At 37.8% G+C, this 16153-nt stretch overlaps 3 protein-coding genes across 3 annotated transcripts; 2 read left to right on the top strand and 1 right to left on the bottom strand.

The window, feature by feature from the left end:
* Window positions 1–2613: 2613 nt before the first annotated feature.
* Window positions 2614–2826, top strand: LOC122138170 (MIEF1 upstream open reading frame protein-like). The gene has a single exon (XM_042729121.1). The coding sequence runs from the start codon at window positions 2614–2616 to the stop codon at window positions 2824–2826; it is 213 nt and encodes a 70-aa protein (XP_042585055.1).
* Window positions 2827–3927: 1101 nt separating this feature from the next.
* On the top strand, window positions 3928–8540 carry LOC109049110 (mitochondrial dynamics protein MID51-like). The gene is made up of 4 exons (XM_019066798.2): window positions 3928–4074; window positions 4612–4792; window positions 5408–5670; window positions 6174–8540. The coding sequence occupies exons 1-4, from the start codon at window positions 3928–3930 to the stop codon at window positions 6990–6992; spliced, it is 1410 nt and encodes a 469-aa protein (XP_018922343.2). The 3' UTR covers window positions 6993–8540.
* Window positions 8541–9629: 1089 nt separating this feature from the next.
* On the bottom strand, window positions 9630–15584 carry LOC109049111 (cathepsin D-like). Its single transcript, XM_042729112.1, has 9 exons — window positions 15360–15584; window positions 13877–14066; window positions 13664–13787; window positions 13464–13582; window positions 12473–12672; window positions 11834–11956; window positions 11573–11717; window positions 11275–11373; window positions 9630–10365 (listed from the first exon to the last, which is right to left on the bottom strand). The coding sequence occupies exons 1-9, from the start codon at window positions 15425–15427 to the stop codon at window positions 10204–10206; spliced, it is 1230 nt and encodes a 409-aa protein (XP_042585046.1). The 5' UTR covers window positions 15428–15584; the 3' UTR covers window positions 9630–10203.
* Between the last annotated feature and the right edge of the window lie 569 nt (window positions 15585–16153).

Here is a 16153-nt window from a genome sequence, read left to right as displayed (position 1 = left end):
AATTTAAAGTATAATAAATTTAAAAACAATTATTTTAAATTGTTATTATATATCACAATATTACATTTTTTTTGTATTTTTGATCAAATAAATGCAGGCTTGATGAGCAGAAGAAACTTCTTTCAAAAACATTAAAAATAGTAATGTTTCCAAACTTTTGATCTGTACTGTATATATATATATATTTTTTTTTTTACACACACGCACACGCTGAATTAAAATCAGAATTTATTAAATTCTTTTCATTTTCACATTTTACATTTCATTTTAAACACAATGTCTAACTGTGACATATAAACGATCATCAACTGAGTGTGTCATTTGCCTGAAAGTCCATTTCATCTCGATGTAGGCTACTTCTATGCCTGCTTCTGATATTTTTTGAAGGACCTCCACGTTGAAAGTCCTGTAAGAACCATGAGTAACCATGCTATGACTTTGTCTCCGCCAAAAGAAAGAGCGCGAACTGGACGTTCTTTTAAATTGAAAATCAAGCAGCCAATCAGGGCTGGCTCTTGATATTGTACCTTAACCTTTAAAAGAAATGGTACATATATGTACCTTTTAATGCTTGGGAACATATATGTACCCTTTTGACCCTCAAAAAGGTACACACATGTACCTTGAGGTCCAATAATAAGCCCTGTGGGGTACATTAGTGTAGATTGTACCTTGGGGGACAGAAATGGACTCCTACTGTACCCCTATTTCTGACAGTGTAACTCTGACTTATTCACATTAACCATATGTCCTTATCAAGCATATAACTTGAAAAATTGTATGTTTATTGCTTCTTGTCAAGAAGTTCTTGATTGGGTTCCTGGGTGTTTCTTCAACTTATTGTCAGTTTTGCCACTGTGGATATTTAGACAATAAACTTTAAAACACACTTTCTCTAGTGTCGGTCATTGAATTTATGGATGTGTTTACACACACACACACACATATACACACCTGTGTGTGTGTGTGTGTGTGTGTGTGTGTGTGTGTGTGTGTACCTGGTACTCCCTGTGTCATGGGAACCAAAAAAAATGTAGTGGACATTTATTTATTTATCTATTTATTTATTTATCTAAAAATGCAGAATGTTTTGTGTGAGGGGTAGGGTCAGGATAAGGGGATAGAAAATACATTTTGTACAGTATAAAAAAACATTACGTCTGTGGAATCCATCCATGAAGTCCATAAAATGCATTTTGAAAGTATTATAAAAAAAAATATTAATAAATTGCACTGAAAGTGCTAACTAGATCAGTCAGTTTTGAGCCACAGCCCTTTTTTAGTTCAATCACACACAAGTACAATGCAGAAAGTACAAGCCAAATACAAGGCAGTGTCGGGAAAACCAACGAAAACATAAAATTAACATATACAGTTAAAAAAAAAAAAAAGAAAATAAATACTAGGATAAAAAGGTGCTATATAACATTGGGGCAGTTACATAAATTAAAAAAAAAAAGCTTTAGAATTTTTATTGTTTTTATAAGCTTCTTGTTTAGTGGTCTCATATTTTCAAAGTATATTCTGAGATCAGTGTTACAAAATTAATAAGAGGGTTCCTTCTGAGTTATTTTTTGTCTAATGAAAATAAAAATTTGCTAAAATAATTCAAAAACTAATAATGCTATGGTTTTTCAGAAAAATATGGGTTTGGAAAACAAAGTCAAATGTCACAAAGTTCTAAATGAAGGGTTCGTTTAATTTGAGCCTCAGCCCTGGCTACAAACTTGTTCCAATAAACACCCGGAAGTTACTTTCCAGTCACTCATCAGTCTTCTTCCGGAGCGGCGTTAGTCGACCCCGCACTGAAGACTGGTCTCCCTCCACCCTTGACAAGCTAAACATCTGTTTTGGTCTATTTCAAACGTGAGTTCAAGTTCTGTATCGGCTCCGAATATGAGTTTATGAAGCATGCGAGGCCTCAGAGGTTGAGGTTATTGGCACATTTAACGTCCAGAGTTAAAGAAGGTCACCGGAGAAGAGGCTAGCTAACGGTAGCATGCAAATAACCGCCGCTCTGGCTATAAACGTCTCATTTTCATACGCTTTCGCTTGAATTGATTCTCCTAGATCGTGCGATTAATCTACCAACGGGTCTATTTGCTTATTTATTACTCTTTTTTTACCTGATAATCCTAAATATTAGGAGTGGAACAGGCTGAAAATCTGTCGCAGTGGTTATAAAGGCAGTCGTTCAGTTAGTCTCCCGTTTTGTTTGTTCAGCTATCATCAAATAATGTGTTTTTTTTTTTTTTGTATGCATTTTAATAACCCCCAAATGTTAATAACGAGAAAAACAAGTGCGGTGACATTGCACGTGTAATCACAGGGTCACGTGAGTGAGAATGTGGTCAAGAAGTCACAGGTTTTGTGTGTGTTTGTTTTGAAAGGACACATTGTGGACTGTCTTTGTTTGTAGAAGAGCACTGAACTGTGGTGATCTGAATGCGGTTTGGGTGTGTCAGCTGTTTATTGAATCTGATAGCAGTAACCACAGCACTTTGGTGTGGTCAGTGACCTGTTGTCATCTATTGTGGGGTGGTATTAAAGCGTGCACTTCCTCTTGCAGGTGCGTGTGAGACGTCTGTCTCGGCCCGCTCTGAGCTCTCCCCGATGGGCGGCTGGTCCCGCAGTGCTGTGCTGCAGCTGTACCGAGCACTGCTCCGTGCAGGTCAACACCTACAGTACACCGACCGTGATTACTACCGGCGCACAGTGACCCGAGAGTTCCGGCGCTGCCAGACCCTCAGCGTCCCAGCAGAGAGGGAGGACGCGCTGAAGAGAGGCCAGTTCTTCCTCAGCAGCGGGCTGGGAGGGTTGGTGTAGCAGAAGCGGTCCGTCAGTAACAGACAGTCTGACCGCTAGCCGGTAAGAAGGGAATTTCTGCATCAGTTACACTGCAGGCAGTTTGCATTTGCTGGATGTTTTTATCATTAGCTAAAACTTTTTTATTTTTTTTTGTCAGTCGAGATGAAGCTATAATACAATGTTATTAGTATTCTTCTTCTTATTGAATATTATTATATACATATTACATGAAAATTTGAAATAATCCCATGGCACCTCATTAAAGTAAACTCAAGGACTAAAATTACTAACTAGAAATGAACAGAAACTAAACCTGAATAAAAATAAATTGCAATATAAAAAATAATAAAAATGACAAAAGCACATAACAGAATTGCTTAAAGTTAAAATGAAAATTGAAAATATAAAAATAGCAATAAACGCTAATTCAAAATATTATTTAAAACTATAATAGTGTATTTAAACTAATAAAATAACACTGGTCTGTACATGGCTCAGTGCTAAGAAGTTTCACTGTCCCAGCCACAAATAAATAAACAAGAATAGTTACTGTTTTTGTTGTTTTAACCCATTTAATCTTACATTATAATAAGGTTTTTATGACACCAAAATGTTAGATACCAGTGTAACACCAAGATTAATTCTCATTAAAGCTCAAATTAAAAGTCATTCAGTCAAGAGATGTGTTGTTTGATTAGCATTAATGACACAGACAGCAGAAGGTATATTAGGCTGCTGTCACTTTAAGACCGAATGCACAGGTATACTGTGTGTTGACACGTATTTGATTTTCTCCCAGCTGTTTAAGGGTAAAAGGTCAAATAAATGTCATTTAACCTTTTGAATATATTTTGATGTATATGATGGGCGGTTCTTTTATCGAGCCCTGCCATACCTGTTTCTCTCCGCCTAAACGTTTTACCAATAACAACACAAGCCATTTGCTGACATTATTAGAACGCGTCATGTGACATTGATTCAAGGGATGTCATCACTCAGTGAACTGCAAATAAGCTCTGCTGCATATTACACAGCTTGCAATTGATGAGAAAATCCATTTCTTGTCTTGTCTTCACCCTTTACTTTCTTGCTTTGACTCAGGGAGAAGGGAAAAGATCAATGGCAGGAGTGAACGGGGATCGGAAGGGAAAGAAAGACGACAATGGGCTTGGCACAGCGATCGACTTCGTGCTCTCTAATGCAAAGCTGGTGCTGGGAGTCGGGGGAGCAGCCATGCTCGGGATCGCCACACTGGCGGTCAAAAGAGTGAGTACAGGAACTAGTTGTAATGCTCTTCCATCCAGGGGTCATGTCTTAAGGAATCACTTTTCCAGTGATCTTGAGAATTTCTATGAAAACTGTACTGTAACTTCCAGTCTTTCTGAAAGAGCTTTTATTGAAACTGAGCAGCAAAAACCACTCGAGTCACAGTCCAAATGATATGAAATGGCAGATAAAGTTTAGTTTTATCAGTGTCTCTGATCATTTCAGTTACCACTTTGAGCATCACAATTCAGTGTGGATTATTTTATGAATATGCCACAATGTAATTCAACTTTGCAAAGAGGTTGTTGTTGAAGGATGGAAGTCAACTTTGTTTAATATCCTATGCAAGAGACCTGAACAAGTTCTGTATCTTTTTTCACATGTAAAGGTGTTTTTTTTAAAGTGTTTCTCTTACAAGTGTACCTCATATGAAGAAGAAAAAAAGATCCCATTAAGTACATACTTTGTTAGCAGTACTGTAGATATTTTCATTATTATTATTATTATTAGTGTATAATTGAGTTTGCTTTGTCTCAGATGTACGATCGAACACTCAGTGCCCCATCCAGTCCCACTAAAACCAACCCGTCGGGGCGAAGAAGCTGGGAGGAACCAAGCTGGCTGGGGTCATCACCACGGACGCTGAACCATGACATGAAACAGAACGTCAGCCGCTCTCTACAGACGCTCCCCACCTCCTCCAGCTCCTTCAAGCCAGGTAACGAATCTCTGGTGCTTGCATACTTAACATCCTGTGCTTTTGAATGCAGCAGACATGAGAAAATCTGTGCTTTTCAAATGCTTGTTTGTTTTAGGTTTGTTCCATATTATTGAACTGTTTTTTGAGGAAAGTTATTTATATTTGTATCTATTTATTTTTTATTTTCATTCATAGTTTGTAATTTTAAAGAACCTTTATTAATTTATTTTATCCTGGGCCATCATGGAGACGGTTTTCCCTGGTTTATCTCATCCTAACCTGTATCCTTATTGTTTACCAGGCTTGTACTTATTGGAGTGTCTGCTCTACTTGCTCAGTGGGTATTTAAACCCTTCTTTAACTAACACACTGTAGATTTCTGTAGACCCTTCATGTGCTGTATAGGCATTAGGGATATGTGTATTGTGTAATCATTTTGACTAGTTGGTGACTTGTCTGAATTACTAGTTGATGTGAAGTAAGATTAAAGATTGTGTTGCTTTAGGCTGTGTGTTGTGATTAAGTAGAATTATTCTACCAGGTTTGGAACTTTGGAAGGTGTCTGAATGTTTAAGTATGATAAATTGATGTCATATGTCTATTTTTTGCGTTCTTCTGCTTTTTTTTGTTCAGATGCTTTACATCGTGTTATGGGCCGTGGTGGTGGCCGCCCTGGTAAGGCTGAACTCCAGAAGGCGCGGATGCGGCTCTCACTGCAGGAACACCTCTGGGCTTTCTTTCATGAACGAGTGGCGATCCCCTCGGAGGAGCTGGCCGTCGCTCGCCGGGCCGCGTTGGACATCTGTGCGGAGCTCAGAGTGTTCCTCCATGCCAAACTACCTGATATGCCTCTACGAGAAATGTACCTGAGCGGAAGTCTATATGACGACCTTCAGGTGAGAACAAGGGTGATCAGTTCTGAGAGTGTTTTAATTCAGTCACATAATTACCAAGAATATAGGAAAAACATGGCCTTTAATTGAAGTGCTTTTGATATACAGCTTGGGGTGGATATGATTTTTAATGTTGGTAAAGTCTCTTTTGCTCACCAAAGCTGCATGTATTTAATCAAAAACACAGTAAAAATAGTAATATTGTGAAATATTATTACAACTTAAAATAACTCCGTACTTCAGTCATAGTGTCACATGATCCTTCAGAAATCATTCTAATGTGCTGATTTGCTGCTCAAGAAATATGTCGTCTTATTATCAATGTTGAAAACAGTTGTGCTGCTTAATATTTTTGTGGAAGCATTTATTCTAAACGGAAATCATTTATTGTCTTTACTTTCACTTTTAATCAATTTAATGCGTGCTTGCTGAATTCCAATTATTAATTTCCAATATTTTGAATGGTTTTTAATTCACCCCTCACTCTTCATTTTTCACATTTTTAGGTGGTGACTGCTGACCATGCCCAGCTAATGGTACCCATGATCCTTGAGAAGAATCTCTGGTCATCCGTTCCTGGTGAGGACACCATCATGAACCTTCCTGGCTTCTGGCTGGTTCGTCGGGAAAACCTTGAGTACTTCCCGCGTGGAAGCAGCTACTGGGACCGCTGCATGGTGGGTGGCTACCTTTCCCCAAAGAGCGTCCTAGAAGTCTTCGAGAAGCTTGTCGCAGGCTCCATCAACTGGCCCGCCATCGGTAGTGTTTTAGATTACATCATCCGACCTGTGGTCCCGTCAGAAACGCTTGCGCTAGAAGTGCAGTATGAAACGGACCGTCGCCTTTATGTGGACTTCCTCCCATTGCTTGTTATGGAGGATGGCGTCTCGCTCATCGCCAAACCGCATCGATTGGCCGCTGAACGGCATGAGAACCTGTGGCGGCAGAGTTTTCGCGTGGCGGAAACCACAAAGTTGCGTGCGCTCGATCAGGAAGATTCCGGGTGCCGTTGCGCATGTCTTAAAGTCATTAAAGCTGTGTGTAAACTGAATCCAGCGCTGGCACGATTAAACGCAAGCCAGATCAGTAATGCAATCCTTCTCCTGAGTGAACATGAGGGCAATTGGACTCAGGAAGCTCTCGCCGATCGTTTCATGCAGCTGCTTCGTGCACTGGTGGGACACCTAGAGGCTGGGAGGCTACCCTGCATCCTTAATCCCAAAGTCAATCTGTTCTGTGAGCTAACACCACTGGAAATAGATGAACTGGGATACACGCTCTACTGTGCACTGTCCGACCCAGAGAGCCTTTTGAGAACTGTTTAGCAAACATGCATTCACATGTGCTACCACTTTTGAATTGAGTTGATACACACACGTCTTGTTCTCAGATCAGTAACCTCATTTTTCTTGACACATTCATATTTTTGTCAGTCATACCATCATCAGTTATTTTCAGGTACTACAGCCTCATCTGTTGGTCATATTTTATGTGGCCCATCTTACATCATTTAAGTGTTTCTGATTGTCCTATTTCACAGAGACGTGTCATGTTGATTATATATTTATCTAGTGAAGAAACAGATTCTGACTTCAGTAATATTTTATTATAAATTCAAGCACCATCATCTCTTATGTGTTTGGTGTTACCCAAAATGCTATGACGGTAATTTGACATGTTACATTTGATCTATGAAATTCATGGTTTTATGTTCCGCAGTTATTTGTTACGTGGAACATTCAGTATTTGTTCTTGGATTCATCCAAATGCTTTCATTAGACGGAATTTAAATAAATAAATATATGACATGGGGAGCTGTTTTAGATTAATCAGATGGCAGGTTCTCAAAATGATCTTTCAGCTAAATATCCAGTGATTTTTCATAAACGTATTTCCATCTTTCTTGTCGGTTTGTGCCATATATGCAAAATACTTATAACACAAGGAGTGCTGCTGGAGTATTATGTTAAGATTTTTATTAGTTGATAATGTGGCATACAGTGCTTATTTTCAGTTACATTATCTGAATTATCTTTCACAAGTCACTCATAGAAATGTTAAAGAGATATGATGTTATTTAAGTGGTTGACACGGGTTATTACCACACTGCTGAAACCAGATGAAGATAAATCCCTGAATTAATAATCAAAACACATCTTTAGAATGGCTATACAAAGAGTAGATGTGATTTTTACTGTATTTAAGCTGCCTAATAAACCAAGGAAACCCATGCAGACCTCCTTAAATCTGTAGAATAGTTTAAAAACACTCTCTGTTTAATGTTTTGAGGCTGTGGGTTATATGGAAAGTTTGGGTGAACCGAAAGCTGGTATTGTGTGCATCTGTGTAGACGTACACAGAAACCTGTAATAACACAGACTTCATAGAGACATTTTAGTATTTTTGTATTGATTGTACAAATGTAACAAACAAAAAAACCAGTGTGAAAGTATTTATGTATATCTTGTTATGATCATACTTTGTGCTTGGAGAGTGACTTTGTTCGAACAAAATATACAATAGGCTACATCTCCGATATGAGATGCCAAAACTCGCAGGAGATCTTATGTATCGAAGCATTTCTTTTGCTTGCGTAACCAGAACACCTGTGTCTACCTGTGTGATGTAGCAGAAACACATTTACCTAGCGAATGATATGAAAGGGCAGCACCGAATCCAAAATTAGATCTGCTAGTGGAGTTCAGCTTGGCCTAGTACTTTGCATGTGATACTTGTGTCTTCATTTCCTGGTGATTTGTATTTTTATTAAACAGCACTTTGTATCATTTGTCCTGTAAGAGTGTTTCGTACCTCGGTCTCTGGGCTGCAATACTGAGCAAAGGATGAATATAAAGTCGAATGGAGTGAAACTATTACAGTGTTGTTGTGAATTATTTGCGCAATTCCAGTATCTGACATAGACCAATGTTCGGGGCCAGATTTTGTTTTTGTTTTTTGAAAGAAATGAATACTTTTATTTAGCAAGGATGCATTAAATTGATCAAAAGTGACTTTAAAGACTTTCATGTCACAAAAGATTTCTATTTATGTATGTGATTTTAATTTAAAAAAAAATTGTGTTTTAAAACATTGATATTAATAAGAAATGTTTGCTGAGCAGCAAATCAAGGATCATGTGACTCTGAAGAGTAATGATGCTGAAAATTCAGCTTTGCATCACAATAACAAATAGCATTTTAAAATGTATTAAAATAGAAAACAGCTATTTCAGTTTGTATCAGTGTTTCACATTATTACTGTTTTACTGTATTTCTAAACAAATAAATGCATCCCTGGTGCATAAGATTTTTAAATTAAAAAATAGACATTCTTAACAACCCCTGACTTTTGAATGATAATTAGCATTATATTCACATACAGTTTTTATGACTTTGAAATTAGATCTGTGCTGAAGGCAAATCAGTTAGCTTCAGTGGTATGACAGAAGTTCAGCCAAAGGTAAATACTGATATGTTAAATGTTATGTGGCAAACTTGAGTCTAGATGTCACGTGATAGACATTTTGAATCATCTCAGGAAACAGAAGATGACTGATGATATAAATGTGATCACAGCATGAAGTAACTAACCAGTGTCTTGTTTCTGTAGGGTTAGTGAGTCAATCAACCAATCAAATCAGCCGTAGAAATAACTGCTTACAAATTGAAATATGAGAATAGAATTTAAAAAGAGCTATTTGAGGAACCTTCCAGAAATAATGATCTAGAAAACACCCCTGCTTGTACTGGCTTTCCCCACATGGGATTCAACAAATACCAAAATTGCAAAAGTGGAAAACCACCATCGGTCGAGAAGTTTAGTTTAGGTTTCAGAGGAGCCATTTATGGACATGGCCTCTTTATGACATCTCCCTGTGCTTTTAGAAAACAACTTCCTTGAAAAGTTTTCAAAGTAAATTCAACTACAGACAGTGTTTCAACAAAACACAAACCAAACGCAACTACAACCAAAGCTTTATTTAACTTCAGGTTTGGAAGAACCTTTGCTGCAATTATGAGTTATGACAATGTGTGTGATGATTATACAGTGAAGAAACCAAGTAGTCTTGATCAGCTTTAACAGAAATAGAATTCATTTCATGATAAATGATAAATTCATGATAAACTGAGTATAACACATCAACATTATCAAAATGGTTTACACACATACAAAAGAGGACCACACATCCATCTACCAATAATTTAATCAATCTTTGTTAAAGTTTCTACAAAAATAATTCATAGCTTAATTATAAAATAAAAAGCATACTTTGATTTAATCGATTGAAATAAAAAGCAAGTCTTCTAGGCGGGGAAGTCCAGAGTATCCTTATCTAAACAAGTTTGTCTCATTTCCTCTTTTTCAGGCTTTGAGTTTCTTACTTGGAATAACATCCTGTCAGTCAGGCATTTGTTGATTTTCTTATGTTATGTTGCATATTTCAAATTGCAATAGATTTAACTTCTACCAGTGCTTTCTGTATTGCTAATGGCCCATTAGGTCCAGTACAATACAAAAATGCGATTTACTCTCTTTTCATTTAGCAGGAGCAAAGCCCACGCGGTCTGCCTCCCTGTCAAACACAGTGTAGTAGCGGCCGATGAACACATCTCCCAGAATCCACAGCGGCCCGGCGGGGGGCGGGATATCCATAGCCATAAAGCCAGACAGACAAACACTCACACCCATGTGAGTCATCTGAGAATAGATAGAAGCAAGTTAAATTGATGTCAAGTGTTCAATTATTCAATGCTGTATTCAGAAGTTTTATTGACTGTCCTGAGATTCGATTAGATTCCAAACATAAAAGCAACAGAAATTGTTTGATTTTGATTTTCAGTGTACACGAAAAAGACAATCATCCTATGCGATGTCGTCCTTGATGTAATTAAAGAAAACGTTCACCAGAACGTGAAGATTTGCTGAACGTTTACCCTCAAGCCATCCAAGATGAGTTTGTTTCATCATCAGAACATATTTGGAGGAATTTAACATTAAAACACTTGTTCACCAATGGATCCTCTGCAGTGAATGGGTGCCGTCAGAATGAGAGTCCAAACAGCTGATAAAAGCATTGCAATACTCCACAAATAATCCACACCACTCCAGTCCATCAGTTAATGTCTTGTGAAGTGAAAAGCTGCGTGTTTATTAGAAACAAATCCAACATGGACTTTAAACCTGCATCTTTTCACTTCACAACACATTAACTGATGGGCTGGAGTGATGTGGATTATTTGTGGAGTATTGCAATGCTTTTATCAGATGTTTGGCACCCATTCATTGCAGAGGATCCTCTATTTTTTTTTCTATCAAAGAGCAATTCATTTTTTTGGTGAGCTATTCTTTAAAATAATTAGAGGCATGTATAAAAGTGAAGAAAACCTATCCCAAACCCATTACACAATATATAATGTTAAATTCTATTCAAACAAATCACATACCATACATACAAACTGAGCAACTGACTAATTCAAAATGATGTCTTCACATACCAAAAAGCAAGAATTTTTCACATCAAGGACTCGGAATAAGATTGTAAGGTATAGAGGAACTTAGAATGTCCCTTTCCAAACCCCACCAGATTCTGTAAAGAGGGTGACGCACCTTCAAAACATAGTCCTTTCCAGTTAAGTTAAACATCTTCCCTCCCAGGCTTAAGGAAACCACAGGAAGTGATGGAATCCTCTTACAGTCAATCCAGTACTAAAAAGGAGGAAACGCATCAAAATATTCACATTATCACTCACTTAATGCTGGAAATAAATGGCGATGAAAGTGTCAAAAATTAAAGTGGACCAAGGAAATAAATGAAAATAAATAAATCAATAAAGATTAAATAATAATGATAAATTTTTCAATGAATATGTTCTGATGAAGATATTTTAGCTGGAATGCTCCTCACCTCTCCCATCAGCAGTGGTATGGCTCCGATGGCTTTCTGCAGGGCCCGCACCTCTTGAACCGGCCCCGTGATCATTGATGTTCCCGTGTCAACAACTGCCTGGCATCCGTTTTTGCAGAGGGTAAGAGTACCACCCACCTGAACTCTGTAGGAAAATGACCAATATATGCAATAAAAAAAAAAAAATCGGATACAACAAAAATCAAGTATATCAGTCCTGGCTGTTAAAACATGGGTTGTACAGTAACAGTGATCTCATACTCATCCATCTTTATCTGCCAGAAGGCTTTTCGTGTGACGTTGACGTAATGCAGATCACCGTCAAAATACTGCTGGTCAAAGCCTCCCAGCATCAGCTCACCTCCAACCTCACCTGCAGGGTCCCTACACACAACATTTAGGAATGAGATTCAGCATGTTCATTAGACAACTGTGATGACAGTCTGTACAACACAGGTGACTAAGTTTGAAGTATCTTATAAAGACATTTGGTCCCCAAAATGTAAGCAAAGCCCGACCCACATTTACACATTTTAGCCATGAATCATTCAATTAGAAAAAGAGGCTTTTTATAAGACAGAACAATCAACTATAGTGTGATAAATTGGATGTGCGGGAAGCGAGAAGAGGGCGGCACTGCTATGCAAGCAGTAATCGGAGTCATGCGTTACCATTTAACACAAGAATAAATACAATTCTTTCATACTGAAGGTCATGAATTCTTCACTATTATGAAAGCGAAAAGGAGAAGAAAATAGAGGAACCCCAGATAAGGGAAACAAAGTCATTTCCCAGTTCCTTTCCAAACTCTCCCATGTCAATATTAAAGGTCTACCAACTGGCTAAACAATCTGGAAAAACAGTTAAATGTAGCTTGAAATGAGCAGAAGAGAGGCTTACCGGTTGATATAAAAAGAGAAGATATTCTGGGGCAGGATTTTGGCAGCCATGGCCGTGTCAAACACCGGAGTAACCCCATCTACAGAAATGGTGGGGTATGCCATGCCCAGGACGCCATCAAAACGTGCCACCGCGAACACAATCCCGGGCTGTTTGACCGCCTCTGCAAACTGTTGGTTTGGCACCTTCAGCCCTGCCAACTACAGACAGAAACAAATGTGTGAGTGTTTGGGCATGCTGATGCCTCAAACAGTGTGTTCATCGTTAACTAAAACTGTTAAAATATAATAATTATGCTTGGCAAATAGTTAGAGAAAAACTGGGCATCATACACTAAATGACTGAGATAACACACTACCAAACTTCTGATCTGAACACAAACTCACACATAACATGCTTCAAAAATAGCTTGAGAAATTTAAACGCTATGTGTTCCCTAAAAAAACAAAAACAGTCAATGTCAGTCTTAACTGGGTGGAGTCACAATCTAAAGCTAAAATAAATGAATAAATAAATCAGAGTCTGTGCCCATCATACACTACATGATTTTCTGTGAAATCTCACAACTCTGACTGCCAGAAATCATGCGGAATGGCTCTGAACTTTAGCAATTAACTATGACTCTTCCTTAACTTTAAATAAGGACAAAAATCTAGAAAAAAAAAAAAGTTGTGTAGTGTATTAAAGTACTTGATTTCTTAAAACAAAAAAAAAATTCACGTACTACAAAAAAATAAATAAATAAATAAAATAACTGAAAAAATAAAAACAAATTAATTTCAAATATTAATACATAGTATATAAATAATAACAAAATAAGCATCAGCAACATTATTAGTTCCTTTTTAAACAATACTGATCTGTTTTTCACACAAAGCTATCAGAATTCTTTAGAAGTGTATAGTCACTTTTATGATGCTTTTATGGTACTTTTCTTGTTATTTTGAAGCTTTTGTAGCTTTCATGACCAGTTCCTCAAGTCTTTACTCACAGTGACTGTATCCTGACTGATGAAGCCAGAGAGACTCCCTCTGCCGTATTGGATCGAGAACTCCGTGCCATTCTGAACATAAGTGCTTGATTTCTTAGAGTTGTAACGATGGTGCAACCCTGAGAGACAGCAAGAGTAACAAAGTTACTTAAAAAATAAAATAAATCCATATCAGTTTAACAACCCAAAACGTCACTCACAGCATGCTATGTCCAGGTAGGAACAATGGATGGATGGAACCCAGAGGTTGGATGATCCAGTGTCAAACAGCACAGTGAAGTCTTGAGGAGGGGTGCCAATACTGATCACTCCAAAATACTGAGCCTGAAATGAGAGAAAGGACAGTCAGAATTCTTGTACTCCTCATGCAAAAACCAAATGCATACTCAGTGACTGATGCCACATTCTCTTACGTCCATGAAGTTGGTGAGTTTCTCCACAGGTGCTGGCAGTTTTGTTGGTGATGGTGTATGTGTTGTTGTGGCCGAGAATGGAAGTTTGACTTCGGAGGTTTTCTGTCTGGCCATGGATTTGATCTCGTCAATAGTCCTCCCATTCTCTGCCAGCATGCGGCGCACAGTGCGCATCTTGTACAGAGGAATTCTGGGGATATGACAACAATAAAGCAATAAAACACCTGAGCAAGTGTACCTGTGTGCTGCATGTATAAAACTGTGGCCATCACAAAAATGACACCAGTGTTCAAACAAGACATTTACTGAATAATCTGTACTACAATTTTAGGTTTTACAAAGAAAATGTGACTGGTGCTTGCCCGTGACATCATTACATGGGTAGGCCTATTGCTAATGTGTTGCTATGCATCTTTATTTATGTGCAATGCCGACCTCATACGTCATCCTCCCGGAGCTGCTTCCGTGTACAACTGTTGGCACAAGCTAATTTAAAGTGATCATTATGTTTTGAATATGGATATTTTTCTTACAAAAGTGCATCAGTTCGCCACAGGAGGCCTTTGTTCACCCCCTGGAGCTGTGTGAGGCACTTTTTATTATGGATGGATGCACTTTATTTCACTTCTTTTGGACTGATGAACTGCAACACCTGCTGACTGCCATTAAACAGCTTGGAAGATCAAAGAAAATTTTAAATATAACTCAGATTGGATTCTTCTGAAAGAAGTTAGTCATATATGCCTAGAATGGCTTGAGGGTGAGTAAATAATGGTCTTATTTTCATTTTTGGGTGTACTATCCCTTTAAAATCAGATAGGCATTATTCTTTAGACTTTTACTCAAGTTGTAGTGCAGTAATTTTCATTATAAGGTACCAGTATGATTTTCAGGTACTTGTATCATTGCGAATGTGCGAGGTGCAATCCTTCAGATGGGTTAGTGAACGTTTTCATTAAAAAGATCCGATGATTTGTTCACGAATCGGACATCGACGTCAAACTAAAACGCTGACTTTATGAGCAACGAAACTGCCAAAACTGTAAGCATGAATGACAGCTCATTTTATTATGAATAGACGTTTTGATTGTAGATGCAAGCTTACACAATGTTGCAACCCAACCACAGCAGTTCACACATGTAACTTACTAACTGAACTGTAGCCCTACTCGGTCATGCGAGTTCAACTTCCTGATCCAAAACACCAGCTGATGCTATATTAAACTTTAACACTAAACAGCACTTCAAAAGCAGCATTGTTTATTGGAGCCTGACCAGTATTACGAAATATGATGCACCGGATTTTTGTTTGAATATACAGATAATATACAGATAATGTGCAAATTGAAAAGTGAAAGTTAAATGTGCAAAGTCATAATGAGGCTGTTTAAGTTTTTATAAGCAAAATGTTTCATAATTTAATATGTAAGTATGTTCACATAAAACGCGCTTGCACCGATAATAAGAGAATAGATGCATTTACCTGATTATTGCTTGGCTGTCCGCAATGAACAGCCCAATTAAAAACGCGAACAGGTGAAAGCGATTCATTCTCTGCTCTTTAAAACAAACTAATGGTTTTACTTCTGATCTTAAAACTAAATTTAGACTTGCAGAAACAATTCTCGAGTGAAACTTCCTCCTCCGCAGCCCCTTGTGCGCAACTTATATTTCCACAAGTGCCTTTCGGAGAGCTTCGTGCACGCTCGGGGGTTTCCGTTCTTCTTGAACCTGATTGGCTAGCCGCACTGATGTACCACTACGATTGGCTAAAGAACATATCGATCAAGATGAATTTCACACCCCCGCTTCCTCAACAGCTGACTGCTGAAATGTGGTGTTACTGGTTCGTTGTGTTTTAGTGTATTTTAAATTAGGATTTTTAAAAGCATCACGGCTTCCAAATGAACATAGTATGTTAACTACAAGCAACAATAAATAAATAGTAATGTATATAATAATAAAGAAATATCCTTCCTCTTTTCTGATCCGTTTGAAACTGTTGTGGAAATAAACTGCAATACGCAAAATAGGAAGTGGAGTAACCAGCAAAACCTGAACTTCTCTAAGTATGCAGATTATATAATACAAATGATACTTTTGACGTCACATTATAAACAACTGCATTTTGTTTTTTTGTTAAAAGCTGTTTTCAAGCTTGACTGGTTAGCATGGACATTTTGGCACCTGCTGGTAGATGGCAAAATTGCACCAGCATCCATCTCCTGACTGTCATTCAAAAATAGCCAATAGCCAAATTTAAGCAACGTTTTTCTT

Source organism: Cyprinus carpio, chromosome A3 (assembly GCF_018340385.1).
Source record: "Cyprinus carpio isolate SPL01 chromosome A3, ASM1834038v1, whole genome shotgun sequence".
Taxonomy (NCBI): Eukaryota; Metazoa; Chordata; class Actinopteri; order Cypriniformes; family Cyprinidae; genus Cyprinus; species Cyprinus carpio.
Note: the sequence above shows the minus strand (reverse complement) of the source record. Positions and strands in the feature narration are given on the sequence as shown.

Coding starts and splice junctions, on each gene's coding strand:
- LOC109049111 (XM_042729112.1), bottom strand. CDS start 15,427: ATGAATCGCTTTCACCTGTTCGCGTTTTTAATTGGGCTGTTCATTGCG. Junction 13,788..13,876: donor AACTCACCAACTTCATGGAC/GTAAGAGAATGT, acceptor CTCTCATTTCAG/GCTCAGTATTTTGGAGTGAT. Junction 11,957..12,472: donor TTCTCTTTTTATATCAACCG/GTAAGCCTCTCT, acceptor TGTTGTGTGTAG/GGACCCTGCAGGTGAGGTTG.
- LOC122138170 (XM_042729121.1), top strand. CDS start 2,614: ATGGGCGGCTGGTCCCGCAGTGCTGTGCTGCAGCTGTACCGAGCACTG.
- LOC109049110 (XM_019066798.2), top strand. CDS start 3,928: ATGGCAGGAGTGAACGGGGATCGGAAGGGAAAGAAAGACGACAATGGG. Junction 4,075..4,611: donor CCACACTGGCGGTCAAAAGA/GTGAGTACAGGA, acceptor GCTTTGTCTCAG/ATGTACGATCGAACACTCAG. Junction 4,793..5,407: donor CTCCAGCTCCTTCAAGCCAG/GTAACGAATCTC, acceptor TTTTTTGTTCAG/ATGCTTTACATCGTGTTATG.